Source organism: Agelaius phoeniceus, chromosome 7, assembly GCF_051311805.1.
Source record: "Agelaius phoeniceus isolate bAgePho1 chromosome 7, bAgePho1.hap1, whole genome shotgun sequence".
Classification (NCBI taxonomy): domain Eukaryota; kingdom Metazoa; phylum Chordata; class Aves; order Passeriformes; family Icteridae; genus Agelaius; species Agelaius phoeniceus.
In genome coordinates, this window is record NC_135271.1 from 12,592,904 (window position 1) to 12,618,408 (window position 25,505).

Genomic DNA, 25,505 nt, shown 5'->3' on the forward strand with positions numbered 1-25,505 from the left:
GTGGACCCATTTTTGCAGGAGATCAGAGACTGGATAATTGGAGCTATGCAAATTAATGGCCTAACCTGAGGATCCTTATTCAAGTGCATAGAACAGGGCAGGCACAAGTGTTCATTAAAGTCACAGGGGCTGCTGGAGCTAGAGAGGGCGAGTTCAAGGACCTGCTTTCTGGGAGGAAGGAAAATTAAATGTCATGCTTCAGGACATCAAACTGATGGCTGGAAGGATCCAGGAAGGGCACGGCTCTCCCTTTGATGTGGAGTAATGGACATCATGTTTGAGAGCTGCAGGATGCGGCTCTTTGCCCCAGACCTTTGAAGTCTCAGGTGCTGGCCACCGAGAGAGACAGGAAAATCAAATACACATCAACCCCAGAAGTTCCAGCTGTCTGCAGCTAACTCAGTCCAGGGAGAGCACCAGCTCTCTGTGTTATTTCTGTACAATATACCAAACATGAAAAGGAGGAATAATTCCTTTGTCTGTTGGACAATGGCTGCTCTCTCAAGGGCCGTGTTCCCATCCGGAGCGATTGCGGTTGGCTTAATTAGGGCCATGCAATGAAGTTTGCTTCCTGCAGCCCTCTCACCAAACCCTCACACCAATTCCAATCCTCATTCCTCTGCCTCAGGATCAGTCTCCAAAGCACTTATCAGCCAGATGGATTTTCCTCAGGAAAAAGAAGCCTGATGCACTTCAGCACTGCTTGCTTTTGAAAAACACCCAAGACTTTAATTTCCTGCTTTCCACAGAATAGCTCAATCCTGGTGATTAAGCTTTAGCATCCACCTCCAGAAACACAATCTCCGACACGCCACTGTGGACAACTCCAACAAAACATGAGGCAATTTAACTCACACATGCTCAGCAGCTGAAATGCCTTTCCTCCCCTTTCTCCTGCTTCCATGCCCGTGGCAGTGGGCTTTTGTCCCTGCTTCTCTTATGCAGACAGTGCAGGTTAATTAAACCAGACCTAGGACTAGTTTTAGGACTAGTACAGAGGCCTCACCTTTATGCTTTGCACCTTAATTAGTGCCAGTGAATGCCTGATTTTATTGTGTTTTTCCTTCTCCATTCACCCAGCATAAATGCAGAGATTGAAGGAAAAAGAAAAGTCAAGTCTTTGGAATCTTAATGAGGATAAATGTTGTGAAAATGGTATTTTACAGGTGAACTACCTGAAGCATTCTGCACCTCATCACCCTGTGCAGTGCTGGATAAAAGCAGTGTGATATTCCGCTCCTTATTTTAAGCCACTTTTTTAGTTTTTCAAACCCTGCCTCTGAGGAAAATAAATCCTGATACTGGAACAGCATCTTTTCCAAGCAGCACAGCTCTCAAATCTGCACTCTTACTGCTGCCTGCAATTTTGAGTGAAATTCAGAGGCACAGATCTGAGTCAAACACAGATCCTCTGCTAGGAAATGTTATTTACTTCTATGTTCAGAGTCTTGCATGTGATTGATTGGGCAGCTTCATTACCGGGAGAGGAGGAGGAGGGAAGCAAGAAAAGGAATGAATAATCCCTTCAAACAGGGCCAGGCTTTCTTGTTTTTAAAGCCCCAAGGTTTGGGGTTAAGTGTATTAGAAGCTCAAGTTTCATCTGCTCTGACCTGAGCCAGGGGACTTTTCCTTGCACCTTTGGCAAAAGCCAAAATCTTTTAATCTGGCCAGAACTGACTGCATTTGAAATGCAGTTCTGCTGAAATTCTGGGTTAAACGTTAACAGCAAACTGGGACTTTAAAGGGCTGATTTGCAAAACTTGAGCCATTACTTGGGTTTTTCCAGAACTGCCAGCACATGCTTCCCACCCTGCCTGCAGCCAGGAGCTGAGGAACACAGAACATGCCACTATTACTACACCACCAGGGCCTGAAAATAAACCCGATTCACAGCACTGAGCCGAGTGATGCAAGAAGTGTAGGTTAAAAATGGAATAAAAGCAGAAGTGAAAGGGAAATAACATCATGAGTCGCTCTTATTTGGGCGTTGTGGATTTCCCCCCCCCTTCTTTTCCTTTTCCCAGGGAACACATCACGTTGCAAACTGTTCATTCACAAAGTAAGAGCCTGACATTTGGGGAAGAAGGCGGACTTTGAAATCAGTCCTCATCACCCAGCACAGGGCTTGAGGAGTTGCAGGGAAAATCAACTTTCAGCTGTTGCTAAGGGCATTGAAGAAACAGAAAGGATTTTGGAGTAGAAAAGTTGCTGTCAGGATACAGGAAGAACAATTAAGTTTTTTTGTTTTAAATCTTGGTGGGGAGATCACAGAATCCCAGGGTGGTTTGGGCTGGGAGGGACCTTAAAGCCCATCTTGTTCCACCCCTTGTCACAGGCAGGGACACCTTCCACTACCCCAGGCTGCTCCATCCTGGCTGTGAACACTTCCAAAGGATGGGGATCAACACCTATTTTGCACTTGTGCTTTCCACCAGACAAACACAGGATTGTACTCATCATTTTCCTCCACATGTAAGCAAACACCCTTTGGTCTCTCTGTGTCCTGAAGACAAGTTGAAATCACCAGCTCACCTGGCTTGTCCCAACCTGTGTGACAGGAGGAGGGGAGGCTGGCAGGGAGCCTGGAGTGCCATCACACTGATGGCACGAGATTATGGAGTGACTGGAGAAGGTGGGGGAAACAGAGGCAGCATTGCAATTGGCACTCTGTCCTTGAGGAGCACTGGCTCTCTCTGCCTTGCCTCTAAATCAGCTCTGTCCCAGCCTGGGACTCGCTCTGTGTGCCTGAGACACAGCTGCAGGGCTGTGCTGCTGCTGTGTGTGTGTGTGCAGGGTACTTTTGCTGTGCTCTGTGTGTGTGCAGGGTATTTTTTCTGTCTGTGTGTGTGTACAGGGTATTTTTGCTGTGCTTCTGCTGTGTGTGTGTGTGTGCAGGGTATTTTTGCTGTGCTGCTCTGTGTGTGTGCAGGGTATTTTTGCTCTGTGTGTGTGTGCAGGGTATTTTTGCTGTGCTGCTCTGTGTGTGTGTGCAGGGTATTTTTGCTGTCTTGATGCTTTGTTTGTGTGTGCAGGGTATTTTTGCTGTGCTGCTGCTGTGTGTGTGCAGGGTATTTTTGCTGTGTCTGTGTGTGCAGGGTATTTTAGCTCAGAGGAAGGGACAAGCAGGACAAGAGGGATGACTCAGTGTGCTCCTTGAGGAAGGCAGGATGTTATGGAGTACCCAAATGGGGATGAGATGCTCATGCTTACGGATTTGCAGGGACGGGGAAGAAAATCACAGAATCATCTCCGTGGAATGGTTTGGGTTGGAAGAGACCTTAAAGCTCACCTCGAGGGTAGGGCAGGCACACTTTCCACTATCCCAGGGGGCTCCAAGCCCTGTCCAACCTGGCCTTGGACACTTCCAGGGATGGGCTGCCTGGAAGTGTTCTGGGCAACCTGACAGGGAAGGATTTCCTTCCAATATCCCACCTACCACAACTCCCAGCCTAAAGCCATTCCCTCTTTTCCGTGCCCTCACAGAACAGCTCAGCATAAAACAAACCAATGAGCAGAGCCCCCCCCAGCCCAGAGCCCCCCAAAAGCTCACCTGTTGTGAACCTTGGCTTAGTGGGAGGCTCCTGCACGGACATGGGGAAGGTGGCTGAGGCAGGGGAGGACTGTGCCCGGGACAGGGGCCGGTGTCCCCCGAAGGACACGGGCATGCCGGCTGCCTCCAGCGACGCCTGGTAGTTCCTCAGCTGGTGAATCCGCTGCTGCTCCAGGAGCAGGGCTTGCTGTGGGCAAGAGAAGCAGGCAGTTGCTGAAAGGGCCTTCCCAAAAGGGTTTGTGAAGGCTCCCAGGCTTGGACTCCTTTCCCTCACGTGCAGCAAAGGAAGATGTGACGTTTCAGACAGGCACAACACACGGAGCCCCAGCCTGAGCCTGCTGCACACTGGCAGGGTCACTGCCAGGGGCAGCTCCATCCTGCCCCACAGCTCCCTCCTCTTCCTCCCCCTGTGCTCCCACCCCACTGCTCTGGGACATCTAACAGTGAAACAGTCCAGGCCATGGAACGAGTCCCACTGAACTGGATCCCAGGCTGGACAGGGAGCTCTGAACTGAGCTGGTTCTCTCTGCAGCCACACCATCAGCTGGACAGCCTCCTGGTCAGAAGGGATGGCTGTTCCATCCCATTCCCTCTGTAAATTCCCTCCTGCTCTGAGGCAAAACAGTGGCAAAGGAGATACTATTTTAAAGACTTCTGAGGTGTGACCATGGATTCAGGATTAAGGTGGAGAGGCTTCACCTTCAGAGGAATGGTATCACAAATAATGGTCCATCATCACCAACTCAGAATTAGAAAATCCCAGGATGGTTTGGGCCTTAAAGCTCATCTCTGCCATGGGCAGGGACACCTTCCACTATCCCAGGTTTCTCCAAGCCCCATCCAACCTGGCCTTGGACACTTCCAGGGATGAGGTGGCACAGCTTTCCTGGGCAAGTGTATTTCCTGAGCAACATCCCAATGACATTCCTGGAGGAAATAGACCAGCTCCACTACACTGTGCTCCCTTGTTATTGGATTTATCACCTGCAATCCACAAGCCTCAGGTGTTTTCCCTCAAAAGTGAGCCTGGTTGGAGGCTCCAGGTTCTCTAATTCTGAAGCAGGAACACCCTCTACTTGTCCCCTGTTCCCTTATGTGCAGTGTTTTGTCACAGACATGTTTCATGAAAATCCTTTCTTTAGGATTTTTTTCTCCTGAGAAACTGTGAGGCCTCAGAAACAAAATGTAAAAATGAGTATCTGCTGCTGTGGAATGCAACAGGTGGATCTGTGACTGGTCTTATGTGGTTGTTTCTAATTAATGGCCAATCACAGCCCAGCTGACTTGGACTGTCTCAGTCAGTCACAAGCCTTTGTTATCATTCTTTCCTATTCTATTCTTAGCTGGCCTTCTGATGAAATCCTTTCTTCTATTCTTTTAGTAGAGTTTTAATATATATCATAAAATAATAAATCAGCCTTCTGAAACATGGAGTCGACATTCTTGTCTCTTCCCTCATCCTGGGACCCCTGCAAACACCACCACAGTCTTTGTCTGGAGAAATTAGTTTTAAATCATTAAACCAAAATACAGTCCCCTGGGATTTTACATGGGGTTCCTGTAACCAACCAACCCTCCTGGCAGGTGACTCCAGGGAAGGAATCAGCTGATTTTACATGCATGGGGTTCCTGGTAGGTGAGTCCAGGGAAGGTATCACCTGAATTTACATGGGGTTCCTGTAACCAACTAATCCTCCTGGCAGGTGACTCCAGGGAAGGAATCAGCTGATTTTACATGGGCCTGTAACCAGCCAACCAACCCTCCTGGTAGGTGACTCCAGGGAAGGAATCACTTGATTTTACATGGGGTTCCTGGTAGGTGAGTCCAGGGAAGGAATCACTTGATTTTACATGCATGGGGTTCCTGGTAGGTGACTCCAGGGAAGGAATCACTTGATTTTACATGGGGTTCCTGTAACCAGCCAACCCTCCTGGCAGGTAACTCCAGGGAAGGAATCAGCTGATTTTACATGGGGTTCCTGTAACCAGCCAGCCCTCAGGAGCTGTTTCCCCTCAGAGCACCACGAGGTGACTTCCAAGCCCAAACCCGCGTCTCCCAACCACACAAGCGCCAGACCTGGCGGAAGAGCAGCTCCTGCTCCGCCTGCCTCTGCCCGGCCTCCAGCTCCTGCTGGGGCTCTGCCTCCTCCTCGTCGCTCTCGATGGGCTCCTGTTTGACCTGCACCAGGCTGGCCAGCGCTGGGGGCTCCTTGTGGCCCGCGGCCCGCTCGCCGTAGGGCTCCTCCAGCAGCGCCTGGTGCTCGCGCAGCTCCTCCTCCGTCTCCTCGGGGTGGCTCTCGTGCTGCCGCGCCGGCTCGGCGGGCTTGGAGATGATCTGAAAGAGGCACAAACTCATCAGAGCTGCCTCCCACCGCGGGGAAAGCGCGCTCTGCTCTCCAGGCTGGCGGGAAGGAGCAGCTCTGAGTTATTGTGTATTAAGGTCAGGGTAACCCTGGCATCGAGGGCTCCCAAATCCCTTGTCCCGAGTGATGACACCCCCTTATTTTCCACTTCATCCTCTCTTTGAAGGAATAAGAGCCTCTTGTTCCTGCACATCTCCAGATGCTACTCCATTCACAAACCCACAGAGCAGCCATCGAGATGTTTGGCAATTAAATTCTGAAAGAATACGGGGGACACAAACCCTCCAAAGGGGCTTTTGCTGCCTGTTTGCTCAACATCACCTCAAATCACTCCCTGAATTTTTTCTGTGAGTCTGAAATAATGATTACTTGAAATTCTGTACTCTTATGGAGCTGGTTAAGAGGAAGGTCAGGACATGCAGCTGAGAGCAAACCTCAAGAGCAGCATTGTTCTAACCTGACCTTCCTAAGCAGACACAGTAAACATCTCAGAGAAGAGCTCCTAAACCTAAAGGAACAATTTAATTTTCACTGTAATTCACTCAGGCTTTTTGTAAGTTCTTTGGCAAGATAAAATTCACAGTTCTGTGTCTCAGACTGCTTACGATTTTTATTTGGGATATAAAAAAAAACCCCAAATGTGACCTGTTTTCAACTCCAGAGTAGGAAAACCAATCCATTTCCTCCCTTTCAAAGAGCTCAGGCTGCCCCTGTTTCACAGGCTTATAAAGAAACTGCTGCACTTTGAAAGTTGTCAGGGCAAGGTTTAATGAGGATTAGGTCATCGGTATGGTAAGCAATATTGATTTTAAATCTAATAAAGCTAAATCAAAACATGGTTATTGAACACATGCAGGAGGAGGGACTATTTGTCAGTAACTTGCTCTTTGAAGAACAGTGGCTCCAATCTGGAGCTAAGCCTTTTTCTCCCCCAAAAGCAGGAAAGAAGGCTCTGCCATATAACCAAGGCAGAGGGGCAGGAATGGAGTTCAATCTGGCAAGGGACATGAAGAAAGAAAAGAGGAAGGCTAAGGAGATCCTGGTGCCACTGCTGAATGAGGGAAGGCACCTGGTGGCACATGAGATAGAATTAATGCCTTTTTTAAGACAATCCTTCAGGAATCTCTGAAACTCTGACACCAGAGGAAAAGTCTTGAACGAGGAAAACTTCCCTTGGTGAAGGAATTACCACTTAAAAGACCTGGATATCCTTAAGTCCATGGGACTCTCATAGGTTGCACTCACAGGTGATGGGACAGAAGGCCATGGGCACAAATTAAAACTCATAAAATTCTTTCTGAACACAATAAAACTTTTTTTTTTTTCCCCTGTGAGGTTGGTCAAACACTTGAACAGGTTCTTCATAGAGGTTTTGGAATCTCCATCCTTGGAGATCCTTGGGCAACCTGTTAGAGGGAGGACATTGCCCTCAGTGACCTCAGGAGGTCCCTGCAAAGATTCAGGGATCAAAACCCCTCAAGGATTTTTGTGAGGTTCCCCTGCCCCCCCCCCAGTTTAATTCCTTATAACACACACTGAATAACCAAACCACATTAAGCTAAAAGTTCTTCTACCAATTTTCTTTAAGCCCTCTTAGGCTTGATGAATATTATCTGTTTTAAAGATAATTAAATTATCATAAAGCATCTGCTGCTTGTTTTGGTTTTTTTTTTTTCCCTGCTTGGATCGAAGGTCTCAAGCTTTTGAACTTAATGCCTTTTGAACTTCTGAACTGCACGAGGTAATTGCTGGGAAAAATAACTTACAGTGCCACTGTCATACCTAATGGGAATGAGAGGCAGTGTAGTTCCCTGGAAGTTTTAAATTATTCCTACTCCTTAAAAATGTAGGAATTAAATGACAGCCACGGTGAAGGCTGAGAAGACCAAGTGGTCAATGGCAAGGACATTTCAGACATTCTGTCTGCAAAGGGAATCTCCTGACCTGCCACTAGTTCCAGTTGTTGCAAAGGAAGATTTTGCACAGAAGACACTTTCTTACAACAAATTCCACATAAAACACTCAGTATCTGCATGCCAGGCCCATCCAAACTCCCTAAAAACCTTCCATGTGTGCAGTTTTACGAGCACGTGCTCGTGCCATTTAAAATCCGAGGGAATAAAAGTGCGAGGGGCTGGCTGGAATGGTAGCACTGAGAATGCTTGTAAATATATCTGAAATAGTAAGCACAAAGCACCATAAATAACCTCTCCATCCCTTAATTAGCTGTCTGGCTTCCTCTGCCACGAGGTTACTCCTCTGTTTTCATACCCAGTGGCCTCTGGCTGTCACAAGCTGCCACCATAAACCTCTGGTAAAGGCACTGCCTCTCCAGCCCCGGGCAGACAACGACTTCACTCCGGAATAAATTACAGCTCTCTAGTCACAAGCATTTTTAAAAGGCTCCATGCAGCTGGCAAGATTTCTCCTCCACAGCTTTGAAATACAAAGAACAGAAATTAAAAAAAAAAAAAACAAAAAAACCAAAAAAAACCCAAACCAAACGAAAACCAAACAAACAAACAAAAAAACCCCACCAAAACACAACAGCAACAAAAAAAAAAAAAAAAACAAACCCAAAAGAACAAAAAAATAAACCCCAAAACCAAAGTCCAAAAAAAACCCCAAAAAACCAAAAAAAGAAACAAAAAAACACCACAGCAAAAAAGAAAAAAAACCCCACAGAGCGAAGTCAGGTCATAAATACAGGGGAAACCAAAGAGTTCATCATTTTTCTGTGGAACATTTCATGAGGGGAAGAAAAGCTATATTTTTCACTAGTGACATTTCAGCTAGCATTGGGTTTGTCCAGTAGATGTGATAAATAGAACCACAGAGTCATTAAGGATGGAGAAGATCTCCAAGACCATCAAATCCAACCTCTGACCATCGCCATGCCCATCACTCCATACCATCCTCTCCAGGACACCTTTCTCCACAGTGGCAAATTCCTGGGGCACTGACGACCTTGAAAGTCCTACCAACAGCTTAGAGACATCTATTTACAGATCAGAGATCAAGGAGGAGTTCCCAGCAGAAAAATCATGGAACCCCAGAATGGTTTGGGCTGGATGGGACCCTGATCCCCATCAATGGGGTGGCACCAGGGGTCAGAAAGCCAGAGGAAGAGAGGAGCCAGGAAGCAAAGGAGGATGTCAGCTCAGCCCTGACCATGCCAGGATGTGCAGAAGCCAACAGAACCCTCCCTTTCCTCCCTCTGGAGGTGAAGGATGAACTCAAGGAAGAAACAGAACAACTCTTGGACAGCTGGAGACATAGATTTGATGAAAATGAGTAAAACACAGCAAAAAGGCTGAACTCGTTCAACTCGACATGGCTCTTCCCATGTTCCCTTTGGGTTCTGATTTTTAACTTTTATGGACTAAGGAGAAAAAAGAGATGATAAGGGATGATGGGGAGAGGCTGACTTGGGCACCAGAGTACCTGGCACAGCCTTTTGCAGCAGCCAAAGCCTACAGAAATCTCTTGATTTGTTTGGTTTTTTTTCCCCCTGCAGTGATGCGACAGCAGGGGAAAAACAACTGTCTGAGGCGGGCTCAGCCCTACAGCTGGAAGGACCAGGAGACTGTGGAGCTTTTGTGCTTGGAGGAGAGGGAACAACCCACCTGCAAGGCTGGATGGGGCTTGGAGCAAATCTTCTTCTGATATTACAAATCACAGAATCCTTAAGGTTCAAAAAGCCCTCTCACACAATCGAGTCCAACTGTTCTCCCAGCACTGCCAAAGCCAGCCCAAAACCCTGTCCCCAAGTGCCACATCCACAGGCTGTCTGAACACTTCCAGGGATGGTGACTGCCTGGGCAGCCTGTGCCACTGCCTGAGCACCCCTTCAATGCAGAAATTTTTTCTGATCTTTTCCAAACTGAATCTCCCCTGGCACTTCCCTGTCGAACACTAAACATGCAAAAAAGGTGGGAAACAGAAGCACAGGCTGATGGTGGAATATCAGCTCAATGAGAATCACAGAATGGTCTGGGTTAGAAGGGATCTTAAAGTCCATCCCATTCCACCCCTGCCATTCCAGGGACACCTTCCACTCTCCCAGGTTGCTCCAAGCCCCATCCAGCCTGGCCTGGGAGACTTCCAGGGATCCAGGGGCAGCCACAGCTACTCGGATGATCATTCTTAATATTTTCATGTAAAACAACAAGTTTTTCCTTAGTTGCCTTCCTGGAAACAGCAAGACTTGTTTTGGCTGCAGTCCCCTCAGAAATTTCATCTGCTGCAGACACCTAGCAGGGAACGTTTAGGGCCAAAATCTCAACATTTGGAAAATCACATGGAATTAAGAAAAGCCTGATTTATGAGTATATAAACATATAAAATACTTCAGGAGTATTATTTACGGGAAATCCGCAAATAAAAAAATTAACAGGCAGTGCTAGCAGTCCTGGTTAAGAATGAAATAATCTTTTATTTTATTTTTAGTCCTGCCCTTAACTCTCCTACACACACGAGGGCCCTAAAATATCCCCAATCTGGGAAAAGTCTTTTCCCGTGTCAGCACTTGGATGCTATCCCATGGGATAAATCTGCCACACGCACGCAGCACTAGCACTGAAGTGATTTTAACTCATGACTCCTATAAATCAAACACAGGGAAATCAGTTTAATTGAACCCTCTCTGCCTGATTTTGCTGTGGAGAGCAATGGACAAAGCTGGAAGTCTGAGTGCTCCAGTGGCTCTCCAGCTCCTGGGAGGTCCAGAAGAAAGTCTGAATGAGCTCAGTGGATACGTCACATCCAAGGCTTTGGAAAAGCTTTAAAATCCTTCACGCAAAAAATCCCTCCAGCTGACAACTTCCCTGAACAAAGAACCCCAGCTCCCTGCCCCACACCCCATGGCCCTGGTCCCAGGGAGTGTTTGGAGGGGGAGGAAATGGGATGCCTGTGGAGCAGCAGCTCCCCAGGGCCCCATGTGCGGGGCTGAGCTGGGGCCAGGGCTGGCACCCGTGGTGGCAGCGCTCCAGGAGGACAGCATTGACGTCAGTGACTTGTGTAACCATCCTGCCTCAGCCCGGGCCACAAACAAGGGTTTGGGGGTGGTGTGTGTGGGTGGGGGGTTGTGGCTTCTTCCACTCTTTGATCCAGCCCTTGGCAGTTGTGTTTTCTCACAGGACTGGAACGGTGGAAATATTTGGAGGCACCTCTGCTGCATATGGAACAGCAGCGATCTGAACGGCCGCCTGCCACGGGCTTGTCCTGAGCCACAGAGCTGCTGCTGGAATTGCTGCTGTCCTAAGGAGAGCCTCCACTGGAACTCCTTGGGAGGAGTGTTTAGAAAGCCTCAAACCAGAACAAATCCCAGAACAGTTTGGGTGGGATCTTAGAGATGATGCAGTTCTACCCCCTGCCATGGGCAGGGACACCTGCCACTATCCCAGGTTGCTCCAAGCCCCATCCAACCTGGCCTTGGACACTCACAAGGATCCAGGGGCAGCCACAGCTGCTCTGGGCACCCTGTGTAGGACCTCACCACCCTCACAGGGAACAATTCCTTCCCAATCTCCCATCCATCCCTGCTCTCTGGCAGTGGGAAGCCATTCCCTATGTCCTGTCCCTCCATCCCTTGTCCCCAGTCCTCCAGCTTTCCTGGAGCGCCTTTGGGCTCTGGAAGGGCTCTGAGCTCTCCCTGGAGCCTTCTCTTCTCCAGGTGAACCCCCCTAAGTCTCTCAGCCTTTCAGCAAATGTTTCAGTGTATCTGAGTAACTTCCCTCACAAATACATCCTGGTGTTGTCATGCCTGAGAGAGGTCCAAGGATGACAGTCCCAGGGACGTTGGAAGTAGAGCCCAAAAACACACCTGCAGCAGAGACCCCGAAATGGCACGCTTGAGGCTGCTGTGGAGGAAAAAAGGCATTGAAAGCTCTGTGCCCACCTTGTTGATGTGCAGCTGCTGCTGCTGGAACTGCTGTTTGTGTTTCTCCAGGAACTGCTGGTGCTGCTGCTGGATCACCAGCTGCTGGAGGGCCTGGGCGTTCTGGGGCAGGGGAGCAGACTGGGTGCGCCCCAGCGGGCGGTGCTGCCGCAGCTTGTGGATCGAAGGGGAGACCCTGTCTCCACCCACCAGGGGCTGTGCATGCAGGGGCAGTCCTGAAAGATACCAGTCTGAAGATAATATGGAGGAAAAAACAGCAGAGGAGAAACGAAAGGAAGAAGAAAGGAAGGGAGAAAACGGCTGTTGAGTAACGCTGACGGTGACAGTGATACCACGTCAAACCCAGCCACCTCGCCATCTACAGCTGGAGCTGCCTTGAGAGAGAGCAGATAAATTAATCACCACTGCACACAGCAATGTTTTGCTTGGTTTGAGTTCTGGATCTGCTGGGTGACTCAGAGACCCTCTGGAAACATCTCGTTTCTTGAAACCAGCAACACCTTACTGACCTTTCTGTCGCTACAGGAGACCACATTGGTCTGCAGTTTAAACCTCCCAGCTCACCTTGGTTTAGGGGCTGATCCCAGGTTCAATTCAAGCTGCACAAACCAGCTGCTTCCCTAGCATGGCTAGGGCTGCAGTCACCTTTGGGCAAGAAGCCCTTTGCTCTCCTCAGGCTTTGGTTTAGGAGAGGGAGAAGCTGCCCAGAAGTCAGCAGCCAGCTGGATGCTCAGCATTATAAACACCTCGGCAGTTGTGTCCCAGGATGTGACCTCCTTTCTCACCAATTCACAAAACTGCCCTAGTGGAAGGAGCTGACTCATGGGAAAGCCTCTTTTCTTGGTAGACTTAGAGAGTTTTTCCCACTTTCTGCTTTTTCTGAAAGGGATCATGTGAAAGGGTATTTGATTTTATAAATGCATGTTCCTGCAGGGGTCGGTGTGCACACACTCAGGTCTGTGTATGAACACACAGATAATTGGGAAAGATGTGTTCCTCTTGCTTGAGAGCATAGCTCCTCCTCCCAGAAGTTCCAATCAGACAACAGAGCTTGCAGAGGATATTTTGGAAGACTACCTTCCTCCAAGGCAATGGCCAAGTTGCTCCTGGGGAAAGCTTTCCAGGAGACACCATGTTCACAGAATCCTGGAACAGTTGGGCTTGGGAGGAACCTTAAAACTCATCTCATTCCACCCTCTCCCATGGGCAGGGACACCTTCCACTATCCCAGGCTGCTCCAAGCCCTGAGTATGCTCCATCAGGAATAAGGAACATCAGAACATGTACCAGAACATGGAGGATACTATCTGGAGTAACCATTCTCAAGAGGAATGGCACAGCTAAGGAATTCTAGTGCAGCTTCCCAAACTGGCCATGTCTACCTTCCAGCCCAAAGAGAGCCATCACAGCTAATTCTGCAGCTCTCAGGGGACTATCTCCAGAGCTCAAGGCTCTCCAGCACAATCCTAATAAACTCCACTTTATTTCCAAGGAGTTTCCAAATCTTAGCTGCAGCTTGGCAGCCAGTGCACTCAAGGCTTTGGGGAGTACGTGTGAGCTCGCTGCCTCTCAGCTGCTGCCTCTGGAACGTGTGTTTGTCCCTGTTTCCCTGTGCTGACTCTTTCTCCTGAGTGCTGGGCTGTAACACGTCGTACTCGCTCAGGAAGCCCTGCACGGAGCAGGTGGAGTAGAAGGAATTTGCTTGGAAACAAACACAGAATGCTGGAAACTGAGGGAAGCAAACACCACACCTCTCTGCAGCAGCCTCCCCATATCTGTGTGCTCCCAAGCTTATCCCAACCCTGTGGATATTCCTGGGGTTTGGAAGTACAACCAGCAATGAGCTGCAATGAGCTGCAGGAGCTGACACCTCCCAAGAACTTCCAACAGAAATGGAAGGAAGGGAAGGAAAACCAACGCATCAGTAACTGAGGCAGAACATCCTTTGTCCCAGCACCACACACAGGAAACCAGGAACACATCCCAGTGGGAATTATTGCTTTGAATCCAGCTTATTTATAGCTACAGGCCTTCCCACAGGTAGCTCATTCTGAAAAGGCAGCACCGGGAGTGACTCACGGCCATTAACATCCTGCAAAGGGAATGCACACAAACAAATACAATCTGCTGGCAGGCAGCTGCCTGTGCCATGGCTCTGCTGTTTATATTAATGATGGAAAGGAAGTGTTTTAACCTGTGATTTTCTAAGGAAAATTTTAATTTTCTAAGGAAGTGTTTTAACCTGTGATTTTCTAAGGAAAAATTTAATTTTCTAAGGAATTCTAAGGAAGTGCTTTAACCTGTGATTTTCTAAGGAAAACTTTAATTTTCTAAGGAAGTGTTTGAACCTGTGATTTTCTAAGTGCGTGCTTTCGTATTTTCATGGAATAAAAACCATCCATGGAAAACAGGAGTTGTTAAGATGCAATGGTTTTGCCCTCACTTTGATCTGAACTAGTCAGAACTCTAAACAAAACAGAGTTCTCAACTTTTACCAACCAACCTTTGCTGTCCTGATGGAATAACAGGATTTATTTTCATCTCACCAAAATGAGGTGGGAGATCTGATTTTGGAAAAATCACCACTAATTAATGAATCAATAAACCAAGGTTTTATGTTCTACCTGCAGGGTGTACAGGTGATGCAGGGCCTAGAGGCTGCCTTGACAACAGCCCAACAGATCCCTGCTGGTTTCCTCTCTTTTCCAGGTGCCTGAGTGCTGCCCCTGGAGCGCTCACCTGTGACCAGAGGCGTTTGTGCAGTTGGCTGTTCCAGTAGGACCATGTGCTGCAGGAGAGGGTTGTGTGCAGTTCCCCCATCCCTCTCCAACGTTGTAGTGCTCAGGTAGGGAGTGAGGTGAGTTCCAGGGAATAAGGAGATCCGCTGCTGTAAGGCTGGGATTGCGAGCCTCTCTGCGTCCTGCTGCGCTTGGCCCGCCTGCAAACGCACAGCCACAGGGGTTAGGAGACATCCCAGAGGCTGATCCCAGCCCCACTGACATCCCAGAGGCTGATCCCAGCCATCCCAGAGGCTGATCTCAACGCCAGTGACATCCCAGAGGCTGATCCCAGCCCCAATGCCACCCCAGAGGCTGATCCCAGCCCCAATGCCATCCCAGAGGCTGATCCCTGCCATCCCAGAGGCTGATCCCAGCCCCACTGACATCCCAGAGGCTGATCCCTGCCATCCCAGAGGCTGATCCCAGCCCCACTGACATCCCAGAGGCTGATCCCAGCCCCACTGACATCCCAGAGGCTGATCCCAGCCATCCCAGAGGCTGATCTCAACGCCAGTGACATCCCAGAGGCTGATCCCAGCCCCACTGACATCCCAGAGGCTGATCCCTGCCATCCCAGAGGCTGATCCCAGCCCCAGTGCCACCCCAGAGGCTGATCCCAGCCCTGCTGCCATCCCAGAGGCTGATCCCTGCCATCCCAGAGGCTGATCCCAGCCCCACTGACATCCCAGAGGCTGATCCCTGCCATCCCAGACGCTGATCCCTGCCATCCCAGCCCCTGACCCAGCCCCAGTGCCATCCCAGAGGCTGATCCCTGCCATCCCAGCCCCTGACCCAGCCCCACTCACGCTGGAGGGTCCCGTGGCAGGCAGTCCCAGGGTGATGTTGGGCAGGGAGGGCGAGGTGTAGAGCGGGAGCTGCGTCACGGAGCCCTCACGGTTGACGAGCCTGTGAGCCAGGCTGGTCTGGAAAGGAGAGGGAGAACCTGGTGAGAGCCCATCCCAGAGCCCATCCCCATCCCCAGGGCACAGCACTCACCAGGACAGGGCAGCAGGAGGGGACACAGAGTCTCCAGAAGTGCACAGACACCCCAGCAATGGGCATCCCTAGGAGCAGTGTCCATACACTCCTGGAGCTCTGGCAGCCTCAGGGCTGTGCCCATTCCCTGGGGAGCCTGGCAGTGCCAGCACCCTCTGGGAGAAGAACCTGATCTACCTCCCCTGGAACAGCTACATGCTACTCCCTTGGTACTTGCCCTTCTCAAGCATTTTTAAAGGTAAAACCAATTATCTTAAAAAAAAAAAAGCTTTACAATTGGTGTTTTTCTCTTTAGCAAATAACAGACAATTTATGTTATTTACTAGCGTGTGTTAGCATAAATCAGACTTCAAAAGCCCATGCAAAAGCCTCAAGGTTGCATTTATGGAGCTATTTCCTGATTTTCAGGGTGAAATGCAAGATTTGCTCAGTTATCTTACAGGCATTTGAAGCAAGAACACTTTAGCAAAAATACCTTTAATTTCTAAACAAGACTGATTTGAAATACGCACTAGAAAGCCCATTATAAAAATTACAATAACGTGCCCAATTTTCCTGTTAGGAAACCAGGGTTCTGATCACCCTGAGGTCTCTGCAGGTGATTTTCCAACGTAAATAGAATTCAGATTTTGAGAAGACTTCTGCAGAAGCCTGTTAAACTCAGGTGCTGCTGTGAAAAAGTGGATTTTGTTTAACTCAATATTCTGTTAAGGGGCAATCTGTACCTAAGTCGTGGCTGTCCCACCCCTGGAATTGTTCAAGGCCAGGCTGTTCCACCCCCTGCAATGGGCAGCGACACCTTCCACTATCTCAGGGTTCTCCAAGCCCAAAATCCAGCCTGACTGTGGACACTTCCAGGGATGAGGCAGCCACAGCTTCTCTGGGCAGCCTGTGCCTTATTTTTAACAGACTCATTGTAAAAAAACTTCGTTTTTCTCTCTAATCTAAAGTGACTCTCCATGTGATTATTTGTACCCACACACTTCTCTTTCCAAGTGATTTTTGAACACTCCTGGCAATTTTGCTTTAATTTAAATTACATAATGTCAGTGTGCCATTGAAAATAAGATACTTATTGTCAGCAGAGGAATGAAATATTTTACTGATATCATAAATGAAACAAAACTACATTCATTTTCCCTTTGAACAATCAATACTCTGGAGTTGTGCCTCAAAGCCTCTCCTGGGGATTTGATATAGAAAACAGAGGAGAGAAGAACACAGCAGCTTGATGCTCTGAGCATATGGGATTTGGCAGCATTATCACCACTTTAAACACACAGCTCCCATCTCTGGGCTGAATTGCACACAGCCATTTTTGAATGCACAGTCTGCAGCTGTACTCCAGGAGTTTTTATAGCCTTGTACCAATTGCAATGGCAGGGAATGCTGTGTGCCTTTCAGAGAGGGAAAAACCTTTAAAAACAGTATTTCAAACCAGAAAGTGTCTGCTTTAAAGGAAGCAGGGCTGCAGTCTTTCCCCACTGAAGGCACTCAAATAATGAACTTGGGCACCATCTTCCAACACACCAGGTTCAAGGGCTGATGCAGCAAACTAAGAAGCAGTGAGATATACTTCTCATTTAAAATGAAACATGAAGCTAAGAACAAAACACAACCTTATCTTTTCAGAAACACTCATATATTTCCAAACATTTAATGGTGAGAACTTGGGAAGTCTTGGTCCATTTTGGTATTATAGAATCTCCAACACCTGAGCCCCCAGGTCATACAATTCCTACTGAGGAAGAGGATTTTAAAGGCACCAAACCCCACTTATTTTTTTCCCCAAATACAGGCCAGTGGATCAGCTGGGATCACATGACATGAATGCTGAGTTATTTTAATTTGGGAAGGGGAAAGGCTTGGGCAGGACAGGGGTTTTTTTCCAGATCATTTGTACTGCTTGTGCCTCAGCCTAAGTCACAAAATTACAGCTGCACTACAAGCAGTTGATGGAAAGACTTTTTCCTGTAGTCAGTGTCCATTTGATTAGGTGTTGGTGGTCTAGTCCCAGATGATCAGCTCTAATTATTAAGTTGAAAAATCAAACGGATGAGGAGGATGCTCCAGCTTTACATTTCCCTGCAGGAGGCACACTCTGACCTCATGGAATATTTTGGGCTGGAAGGGACCTTAAAGACCACCTGATTCAAATCCCCTGCAGGGACTTTTGGGAAGCTGCCTGCTCTGTTTATGTCACCAAAAAATTGTCAAACCCACTCGTTTTTCCATCAGCAGCAACTGGGAATTTGCAGTTTGCTAAGGACAGACAAGACTGATCAGCAAAACCAAAACTCAGTGCTCATCCTCCTGGGCCAAGTGAAGCCCCCACCTCCCACCATCTTAATCTTCACACTAATTACCTAAATCTGTAAGGTTTGCTATAGATTAGAGTGGCTGGAACGTGTGCTGCATCATTTGGCAGGGCAGAGGGTGGAGAAGGAGGCATGTTCCCCTTATTAAATACTGTTACACTACATTAGAAATAAAGTGCAAATCTGTACAAAACTAGAAAGCAATAAGGACTGACATTTCCACCATCAGAAGGCCTTTTCAATTCTAAAGGAATATTTGTGGAGAACAAGCCCCAGCCTGTTTTTGGAGCCCTGGTGTTAAGACAGACTCTATTCATGGGGGGAACAGCTAATGGGAAGCTGGATGAAAAGAAATGCACCAGTAACATCAGACAACCACACTGGTTTTCTAGAGGCACAGTTTGTAGTGGGAGCCAGCTCACATGGCCCAGACCCCTTGGAAAAGCTTGGCTCCCAGATTCCTGAACACAGGAGCTGCTGTGCTCAATCCAACCCCACCTCACCCTGCCCTGGGCATCCAGCAATGCCTCAAGTGATGGTGAAAGTTTATGGGATTATAAACCAGCACAAGGCACCAAGCTTTCAGATCCCCAGTTGTGGAGGAAAAGTTTAAATCCATCCCCTTTAATCCAATTATGGTTTGGGCATATTTAGACCATCCTACTGCACACAATAAATCCACCCTATATATAGGAATAAAGCCCCAAACACTAAAATACTTGCATTTGACCTTGCTGAATCCCTTCATTTTTACTTTCTCCTCACTACAAAACCACTGCAAGCTACCACAAGCTGCCTGTGAGCTGGTCCAAAGCAGATTTAATAAACAGATAAGGCATCCTCCAGGCTGAGAGGTAATTCCCAAAGTCTGCTCCAAGTCACAAGTCGGGCTTTTCCTTTTGTGTGGTTTAGTTCTCAAACTCTCCCAGAGCTGAGGGGTGTCACAAAGCAGAGGGAAGGGGGGCTCTGTACCTCTGCCTGGATACTGGTGACTGATCCTGCAATTCCATTCTCAGTGCTGATGTTGTTGGAGCTGTTGTTCGGAGAGCTGGGACCAGATCCAGGAGCGCTGTTGCACGCAGAGTCTGAAAAACACATCCCAAACCAACGTTTAACATTAGAAACCATCTCTGTGATGGTATTTACACAGATAACAACCCCTCAAGTTTTGTTTTGGATGAAAGCAGCCCTTCTCCTCCTCCTCCTCCCCTTCTTCCCCCTAAATCTTCCCAGGGCTCTTAAAATACCAACAAATGGTATTTATACTCTTTCAAATGGTTTATCCAAGTACCCACTCAGCATATTTAAGTCTTCTCCCCATGGGGATTTCTCTTAGAGTGTATTAATAACTTGAAATATGATTGAAAGATAATAAAAGGCATGGAAGGTTTGAAGAGGCCAGACTGGAGGATGTCAGAGTTGTTCTGCTTCATTCTTCTGGAAGTGTCTCTCTCACTCTGTTTCTCTCTAACCCTAAAGACACCTCCTTGCATCAGACCTCCCTCAGAAGGTCTCTCACCTGCTCTATGGCACAGCTGCAAGTGTTCCTCCTTGTATTTGGGAAGGCTAGTAACATTCAAACCCTTTCTTTTGAACTTTCCTCATGCCCAACCATTTGCAGCAGGAGAATCTCCCAGCAGCTGCAGTGGCTGAGGCTGCAGCAGGCTCCTCATTGCTCCAGGAGGAATAAAAGCTCATTTTTACAAGGGCCTGGAGGGACAGGACAGGGGGAATGGCTTCCCACTGCCACAGGGCAGGCTTAGAGGGGAATTGTAGGAAGGAATTCTTCTTTCTGAGGGTGATAAAGCCCTGGCACAGGGTGTCCAGAGAAACTGTGGCTGCCCCCATCCCTGGAAGTGCTCAAAATCAGGGTGGAGCAACCTGGTCAAGTGGAAAGTGTCCCACCAGAAGCCCCTGTGTTCTTCAGGGATTAAACATAATTTCTATTCCCCAAAGTGGGACTGTTTTTAAAACTTATTTTCCATTTAAAAGTCCCCTCCTACCATGACAACTCAGATACTTTTCTAACAAGCTCCAGGGTGGCTTCTTGAACTGTGTCCATGCCAGTGAGAAATGGGAGCTTCCACTGCCATTTCTGAAGTCATTGCAGGGAAAAATGGTCAGCCAGCAAAGGCTGATTTATCCCAGGAGCCACGTGCCATATGCATTGTGTGAGTGAAGGAAATTGGATTTTCGGATCTGAAAGGCTGCCAGAACTCATGGAAAACACTCTCAGGCACAGGCTGGGATTTTTGGGGTGTCCTGTGCAGGCCTAGGGTTGGACTGGATTATCCTTGTGGGTGCCTTTCAACTCGGGATATTTTATGATTCCACAACTTTTAGCTCTTGAAATCCTCCTTCCCTTCTGCAAACAGAGAGGCTCTGACCCAGAGAAGTGCTAAGGCACCCCAGGGTCACCCAAACCCACTCCCTTGTCTAAAGAGAGCTCACTTTGAGTTTGATGGAGTGATGATCATGTGTCTCAGAGCCAGACAAGCCTGGCAAAGCTGTCACTGGGTGGTACTTACACAGAGACATCCCTAGATGGTGCTAAGAATTAACTTTATGGTAATCTCATCACGTTCTTTGCTCTGATCCCACTTGCAAACTTTGGTTCTGGAAGGACAGGACTTTTCAACAAGAAACTGTCAGTTGAGTGATCAAAGAAAAGTTTTATCCAGCTGTATGTATAAAGATCCTGGGTCAAGAACCTTTCCCTATTTTCCATCCTAACTGAAACAGCTCCAGGTGTGTCCCAGGTCAAAGGGAGCAGAGATGGGAGCTGTGGATGGGGACAAGGCCTGACCTCAGCCTCCCCCAGCTGGACAATTCCAGTGCCCTCAGCTGGGTTCCAGCACTGCTGAAGCACACAAAGGAGACATTTGTGGAAGGGAGAAGGGGCTGAAGGATTGAGGCATTGTCACTTACCCGCCGTACCTGTGACGTCCAGCGGGCGCTTCTTGAGCGCCGTCACCACGGGCCCGTCCTTCCTGCGCAGGAGGGGGCTGCTCCTCCTCTCTGCCACCTTCTGCTTTAGCCTGGAGCGCAGCTTCAGGTTGGGCTCAGAGGCTGCCCAGGAAAGGAAACAGTGTTAGGAGTGTCTCAGCTGAGTTTTACTCAGCCTGCAGCTGAGCTGAGCTGAGTTTTGTTGAGTTGAGTTGAGCTGAGCTGAGCTGAGTTGGCCGCAGTCGAGCATTTGCAGGAAGCTAAATTAAATGAAGTCATTTGCTAACATAGATTTTTAATGTAACAAACAGGTCCCAGCCCATGCAACATCTGAATACAACAATAACAACAACAGGCATTTGAATTAAAAATGTAATAATCATCCTGCAAAGTCTTCTCTGAGCAAAGACACAGACTCGGGATTAGTGCAGTTTCCCACCTCTGCCCAACCTGCTCCCAACCCAGTGGCAAACCCAGCTGATGGGATCCAGCAGAGGAATGGCTGAGCCAGCTGAGATGCTGCTGTTGGTAATCTCTGATGTGCTGCTGGAACAGACAGCTCCACACCCTCGAGTCATCCAACCCCTGAGGGAGGGACGCCAGGGCACGGGAAAAGAAAACACCAAAATCAAACCCCACAAGCAAATCAGGTGATTGTCTCCCTGCTGGGTCCTTGTGTCAGCTGGAGCCAGTGTCAACTCAAGGGAAAGGGCATGAGAGTGTGGCCAAGGAAAGCCACAGCCAGGGAGGAGGAGGCTTGTTTGTTTGTTTGTTTGGGAAGCAACTTGGAGTTACATCATCACAGCCCCACAGTTCAACCCTATCTAACAGCACATCACACACCTGGGAAGTTCAAGACTGCCCAGGGCAGGTGTGGATGCATTTCCTGTGACCACAGCCTCGTATATACCACACTTTTGAGAGACTCCCTCCAAAACAAAAATCCTGAGCTCCCAAAAAGCCAAGGCAGAGCTCCTGGGAAGCCCCAGCAGCCCTGGGGCCAGGACAGCGGTGACAGCGCACGCATTATCAAACCTCCATCAGGGGCACAAAGCTTTAATTCTACACTGCTCCTGCAAGATGATTTCCTCTGGGAGCTTTCTGATCTCCTGAGCCCTAAGTGAAACACCTGCTGGAGGGTTTGAGGGCTCCTGACAGAGCTGAGTGAAGCAGCCCCATCCCTTCCCTTCCTCAACAGCCCCACACCACTTAATCCCTTTGAACCAGCAAATCCTGTGCTCACTCCATGAGCAACCAACACACTCCAGGGCCAATGATCTACATGTCTTTGGGAGAATTAAAACAGGGTTTACAAACTGATTTGAATTAAGTCAGTCTGGCTGCAGCTATGTTTCCCTTGACCACTGGGTCACGTCGAAGATCAAGCCCGTCCACGTTAATTGCAGGGCTCGAAAAATCAGAAGGCTGATGAATTCAAGATCAAATGCTTGGAGTTAAGCCATCAACACAGTGCTTTGATGGAATTTTGGAGGGGAAGAAAAATTTTAAAAAGAAAGGAAAGAGCTTTTTTGTGAATGTTTTGGACAGAAAAACACCAGCAAGAGATAAAGGGAGCGCTAAAAAAAAAAGTGCTTCCTCAAGATGATGCTTCAAATGCTGAATGAAGTGCATTAGCAAGGGGGGAATTATCTTCCAGAGAGAGAATTTGCATTTAAAATGGCAGGGGACTGAATGCAAATCTGCTCCCAGGGTAATATTAAAGACTGGACCAGTTCAAACACAAGCTCAGGCTCCAAGCAGCAAATTCTCTGAGTTCTCTTCAAAACAGAAGTTGGCATGATTTTAAAAGCAGTGTTTGGGTACACACCTCATCCCACATCCTTACTTTCCCAGCTTTAATTTGTCCCAATTTCTGAGCATTAATAGCTGCCTGGATACCACACTCATGGCTGGAACAAGATGATCTCTAAGGTCCCCTCCAACAAAACCACTCTGGGATTCTGTGGAAGGGGAAGGTGCCACAGCTGGATGCTGATATGCCCCTTTTAAAGCAAGGAAATATAAGACTATGCCACACAGATGGAAGGATCTGTCCCCTGACAAAGGAAAACATGGCAATAAAAACTGTATTTCAGCCCAAATTTTATTCCTGGTGTTCAGATGAGGGATGGTTTCTGTTGGGAACACACAATTAATTAGGTGGCTTTTAAAAACACAGAAGGAATCGGTTTGAAACACCTTAAAAATGGGCAGGGAAACAAAAGATTTGGGGTCACAGATGACCTAACACACCCCATATTTTAAGCCACAATAAAAACCTCCTTCCATATAACAAAGAGGTGAACAAACATAGAAGATGACAGCCTTCAAAGAGAAAATACCTCCAGCGTAAGTGATTGCCAAAGCAACGTATTGGAATTTGTCAGATTAATCTATTTTAAGGCAAAATCACTCTGTGTTTTCCCCTTCTGCTAGGGGATTGAGTTTCAAAACACCAAAAGGTCTATTTAAAGGCCTGCTCTGATTCTGTTGTTTATCCCTCAGATATAATCCCAAATCTAACATGGCATCAGGACCTCAGAAAGCATAATCCCTACACGGATTTAATTGGGTGCTCCAGAGCCCAAAGTAGGTGAATTAAAATTCAGCACAGCCTCAAACTCACAGAATTTACATAAAATCTCTTTTATAGTAAAATAATTTAGGCTTGTTCACATGGTTTTTTAAACTATTATATAATAAAAATATTTTAAAGCTGAAGAGAGCTATCTTTCACAAGTATAAAACAGGAATTTAACACAAAAGCACCAATACCTGACAGTCAATGTAGGCTCAATGCTGCCTCAGGAGTACCAATTCCACTGGAAATCTTCCCAAATTCACCCTGCCAGGCAATATGCCCAAAAAAAGGCGTGCTAACTGGAGTAAATTTAAAAACTGAAAACTAAACTACCAAACCTAAGTTAAAAAAGTACTGCTCCTCTACATCTCCAGGTGAAGTATTTCAAACAAATGCCATAAAATTAGAAAAATTTCCCTCCAGCAAACAAATGAAGCCCATGCCCAAATCTGAGTCAGCTCCCACAAAGCCAGTGGGACTTCTTAAGCACTGACATACTTAATTTTGCCTATAATAATGATTTATACAAAGAATATTTTGTTTTCCTCCAAATAAATTAATAACCAGAACATAAGCCAAAAGCTTCCCTGGTTTTCACAGGCTCCAAACCAAGTTACCCCTCTTATACATCACTGTGTGCAGCAGGACCCATGTAATCCAATTCTTCCAATATTTATGTCATTCCCATTGGTTTTTTTCCCCTAGAATTGCAGCCCCTAAGCTGCTGAACTAATTGGACATTAAATCTGTGGAAGTCAAAACCCCACCAAGTCCCGGGCAGAGTTTGCCTTGTTCCCACTGTCCATCTACATTTGTGGAACAAAAGCAAACAGTGCAGCATGAAACCCCTGCTCCCAGCCCCTGAACATCTTCATTTCAGCAGGTGGGGACTGGGAAGGGATGTTATTTATTATTATTATTATTATTATTATTATTATTATTATTATTATTATTATTAAGTTCCAGCCGAAGTTTAATAGTCAGGTAAAAGCCAACAGAATTATCTTGTCTCCCTTCTAACACCCATAAGAAAACTCAATGAGAGAGGGAACTTAAGCTGAAGGAGGGAAAGGTTAGATGGGATATTGGGAATTAGGAATTGTTCCCTGTGAGGGTGGGCAGGCCCTGGCACAGGGTGCCCTGAGAAGCTGTGGCTGCCCCTGCATCCCTGGCAGTGCCCAAGGCCAGGTTGGACACTGGGGCTTGGAGCAGCCTAGGACAGTGGAAGGTGTCCCTGCCCATGAATGGGAGCACCAAGGAGGAGGAGGGTGGGTTCCCTGAGTGACTGGGATCCCCCAAAGGTGACACTAAACTACAAGATTTTGTTTGGTCTCCTCCTGGAAGAGGTTTCTCTTCTGGTGTCTTCATGATTCCACAATTGTTACGGCTGGACAAGACTTCTGAGATGACCAAGTGCAGCCATCAATCCATCATCCCCCAAACCCTGTCCCCCAGTGCCACATCCTGGAACACTTCCAGGGATGGTGATTCCACCCCTGCCCTGTGCAGCCTGTTCCATGCCTGAGCACCTTCCCAGGCAAGAAATCTTCCCCAATATCCAAGCTAAGTGTTATTTTTGGATCAGACAGACTGACATCCTCCAGTCTTTCCAGCAGGGATTTCTCTGGGGGTCAGGGCCTCCTCTCAGTGTGTGGGAAGCCAGGCTTCCATGCTGGCTGCAAGGACAATGTGGGTGGGAAGGCAGAGATGCTCTCGAACTGCAGTGACACTCCATGCCACACAGAGCTCCAAGATTTCCTCTGATTATACTCCTACATTACACCAGGGTTTCTGACTAGGCTATTTTCTTCCAAACAACCTTTTGTCCTAAAACAAACCACTCCAAACACTCCAACAATCAGAACCAGTTCAGAGGGACATTATGCTTTCCTCGACAAATGCAGCATTATAATTGTTAACAAATCCTATCATTTTCCCTTTTATTTCTTTCTAAATGCAACAAGTTCACACCAATTTCACCTGCTTAGCTGCAAATAATACCCAAACAACTCCAGTTTCCTGCAATACCAACAACCTCATGGGATGCTGGATGCTTTCCTCTCTCAGGCTCC

At 47.7% G+C, this 25,505-nt stretch overlaps 1 protein-coding gene across 11 annotated transcripts in view; it reads right to left on the reverse strand.

Annotated features, from left to right (window-relative positions):
• The window catches only part of HDAC4 (histone deacetylase 4), a 183,526-nt gene that overhangs the window by 37,126 nt on the left and 120,895 nt on the right, over nt 1-25,505 (reverse strand). For 6 of the 11 annotated variants that reach the window (XM_077180995.1, XM_077180996.1, XM_077180997.1 and 3 more), the window contains 7 exons: nt 20,835-20,975; nt 18,879-18,991; nt 15,399-15,515; nt 14,552-14,750; nt 11,813-12,042; nt 5,628-5,885; nt 3,551-3,737 (listed from right to left, as the gene is read on the reverse strand). In XM_077180995.1, the coding sequence (XP_077037110.1) occupies nt 3,551-3,737; nt 5,628-5,885; nt 11,813-12,042; nt 14,552-14,750; nt 15,399-15,515; nt 18,879-18,991; nt 20,835-20,975 (1,245 nt within the window). The remainder of the gene's footprint in view (nt 1-3,550; nt 3,738-5,627; nt 5,886-11,812; nt 12,043-14,551; nt 14,751-15,398; nt 15,516-18,878; nt 18,992-20,834; nt 20,976-25,505) is intronic. The other 5 variants (XM_077180992.1, XM_077180990.1, XM_077180994.1 and 2 more) reach the window with 3 other exon arrangements.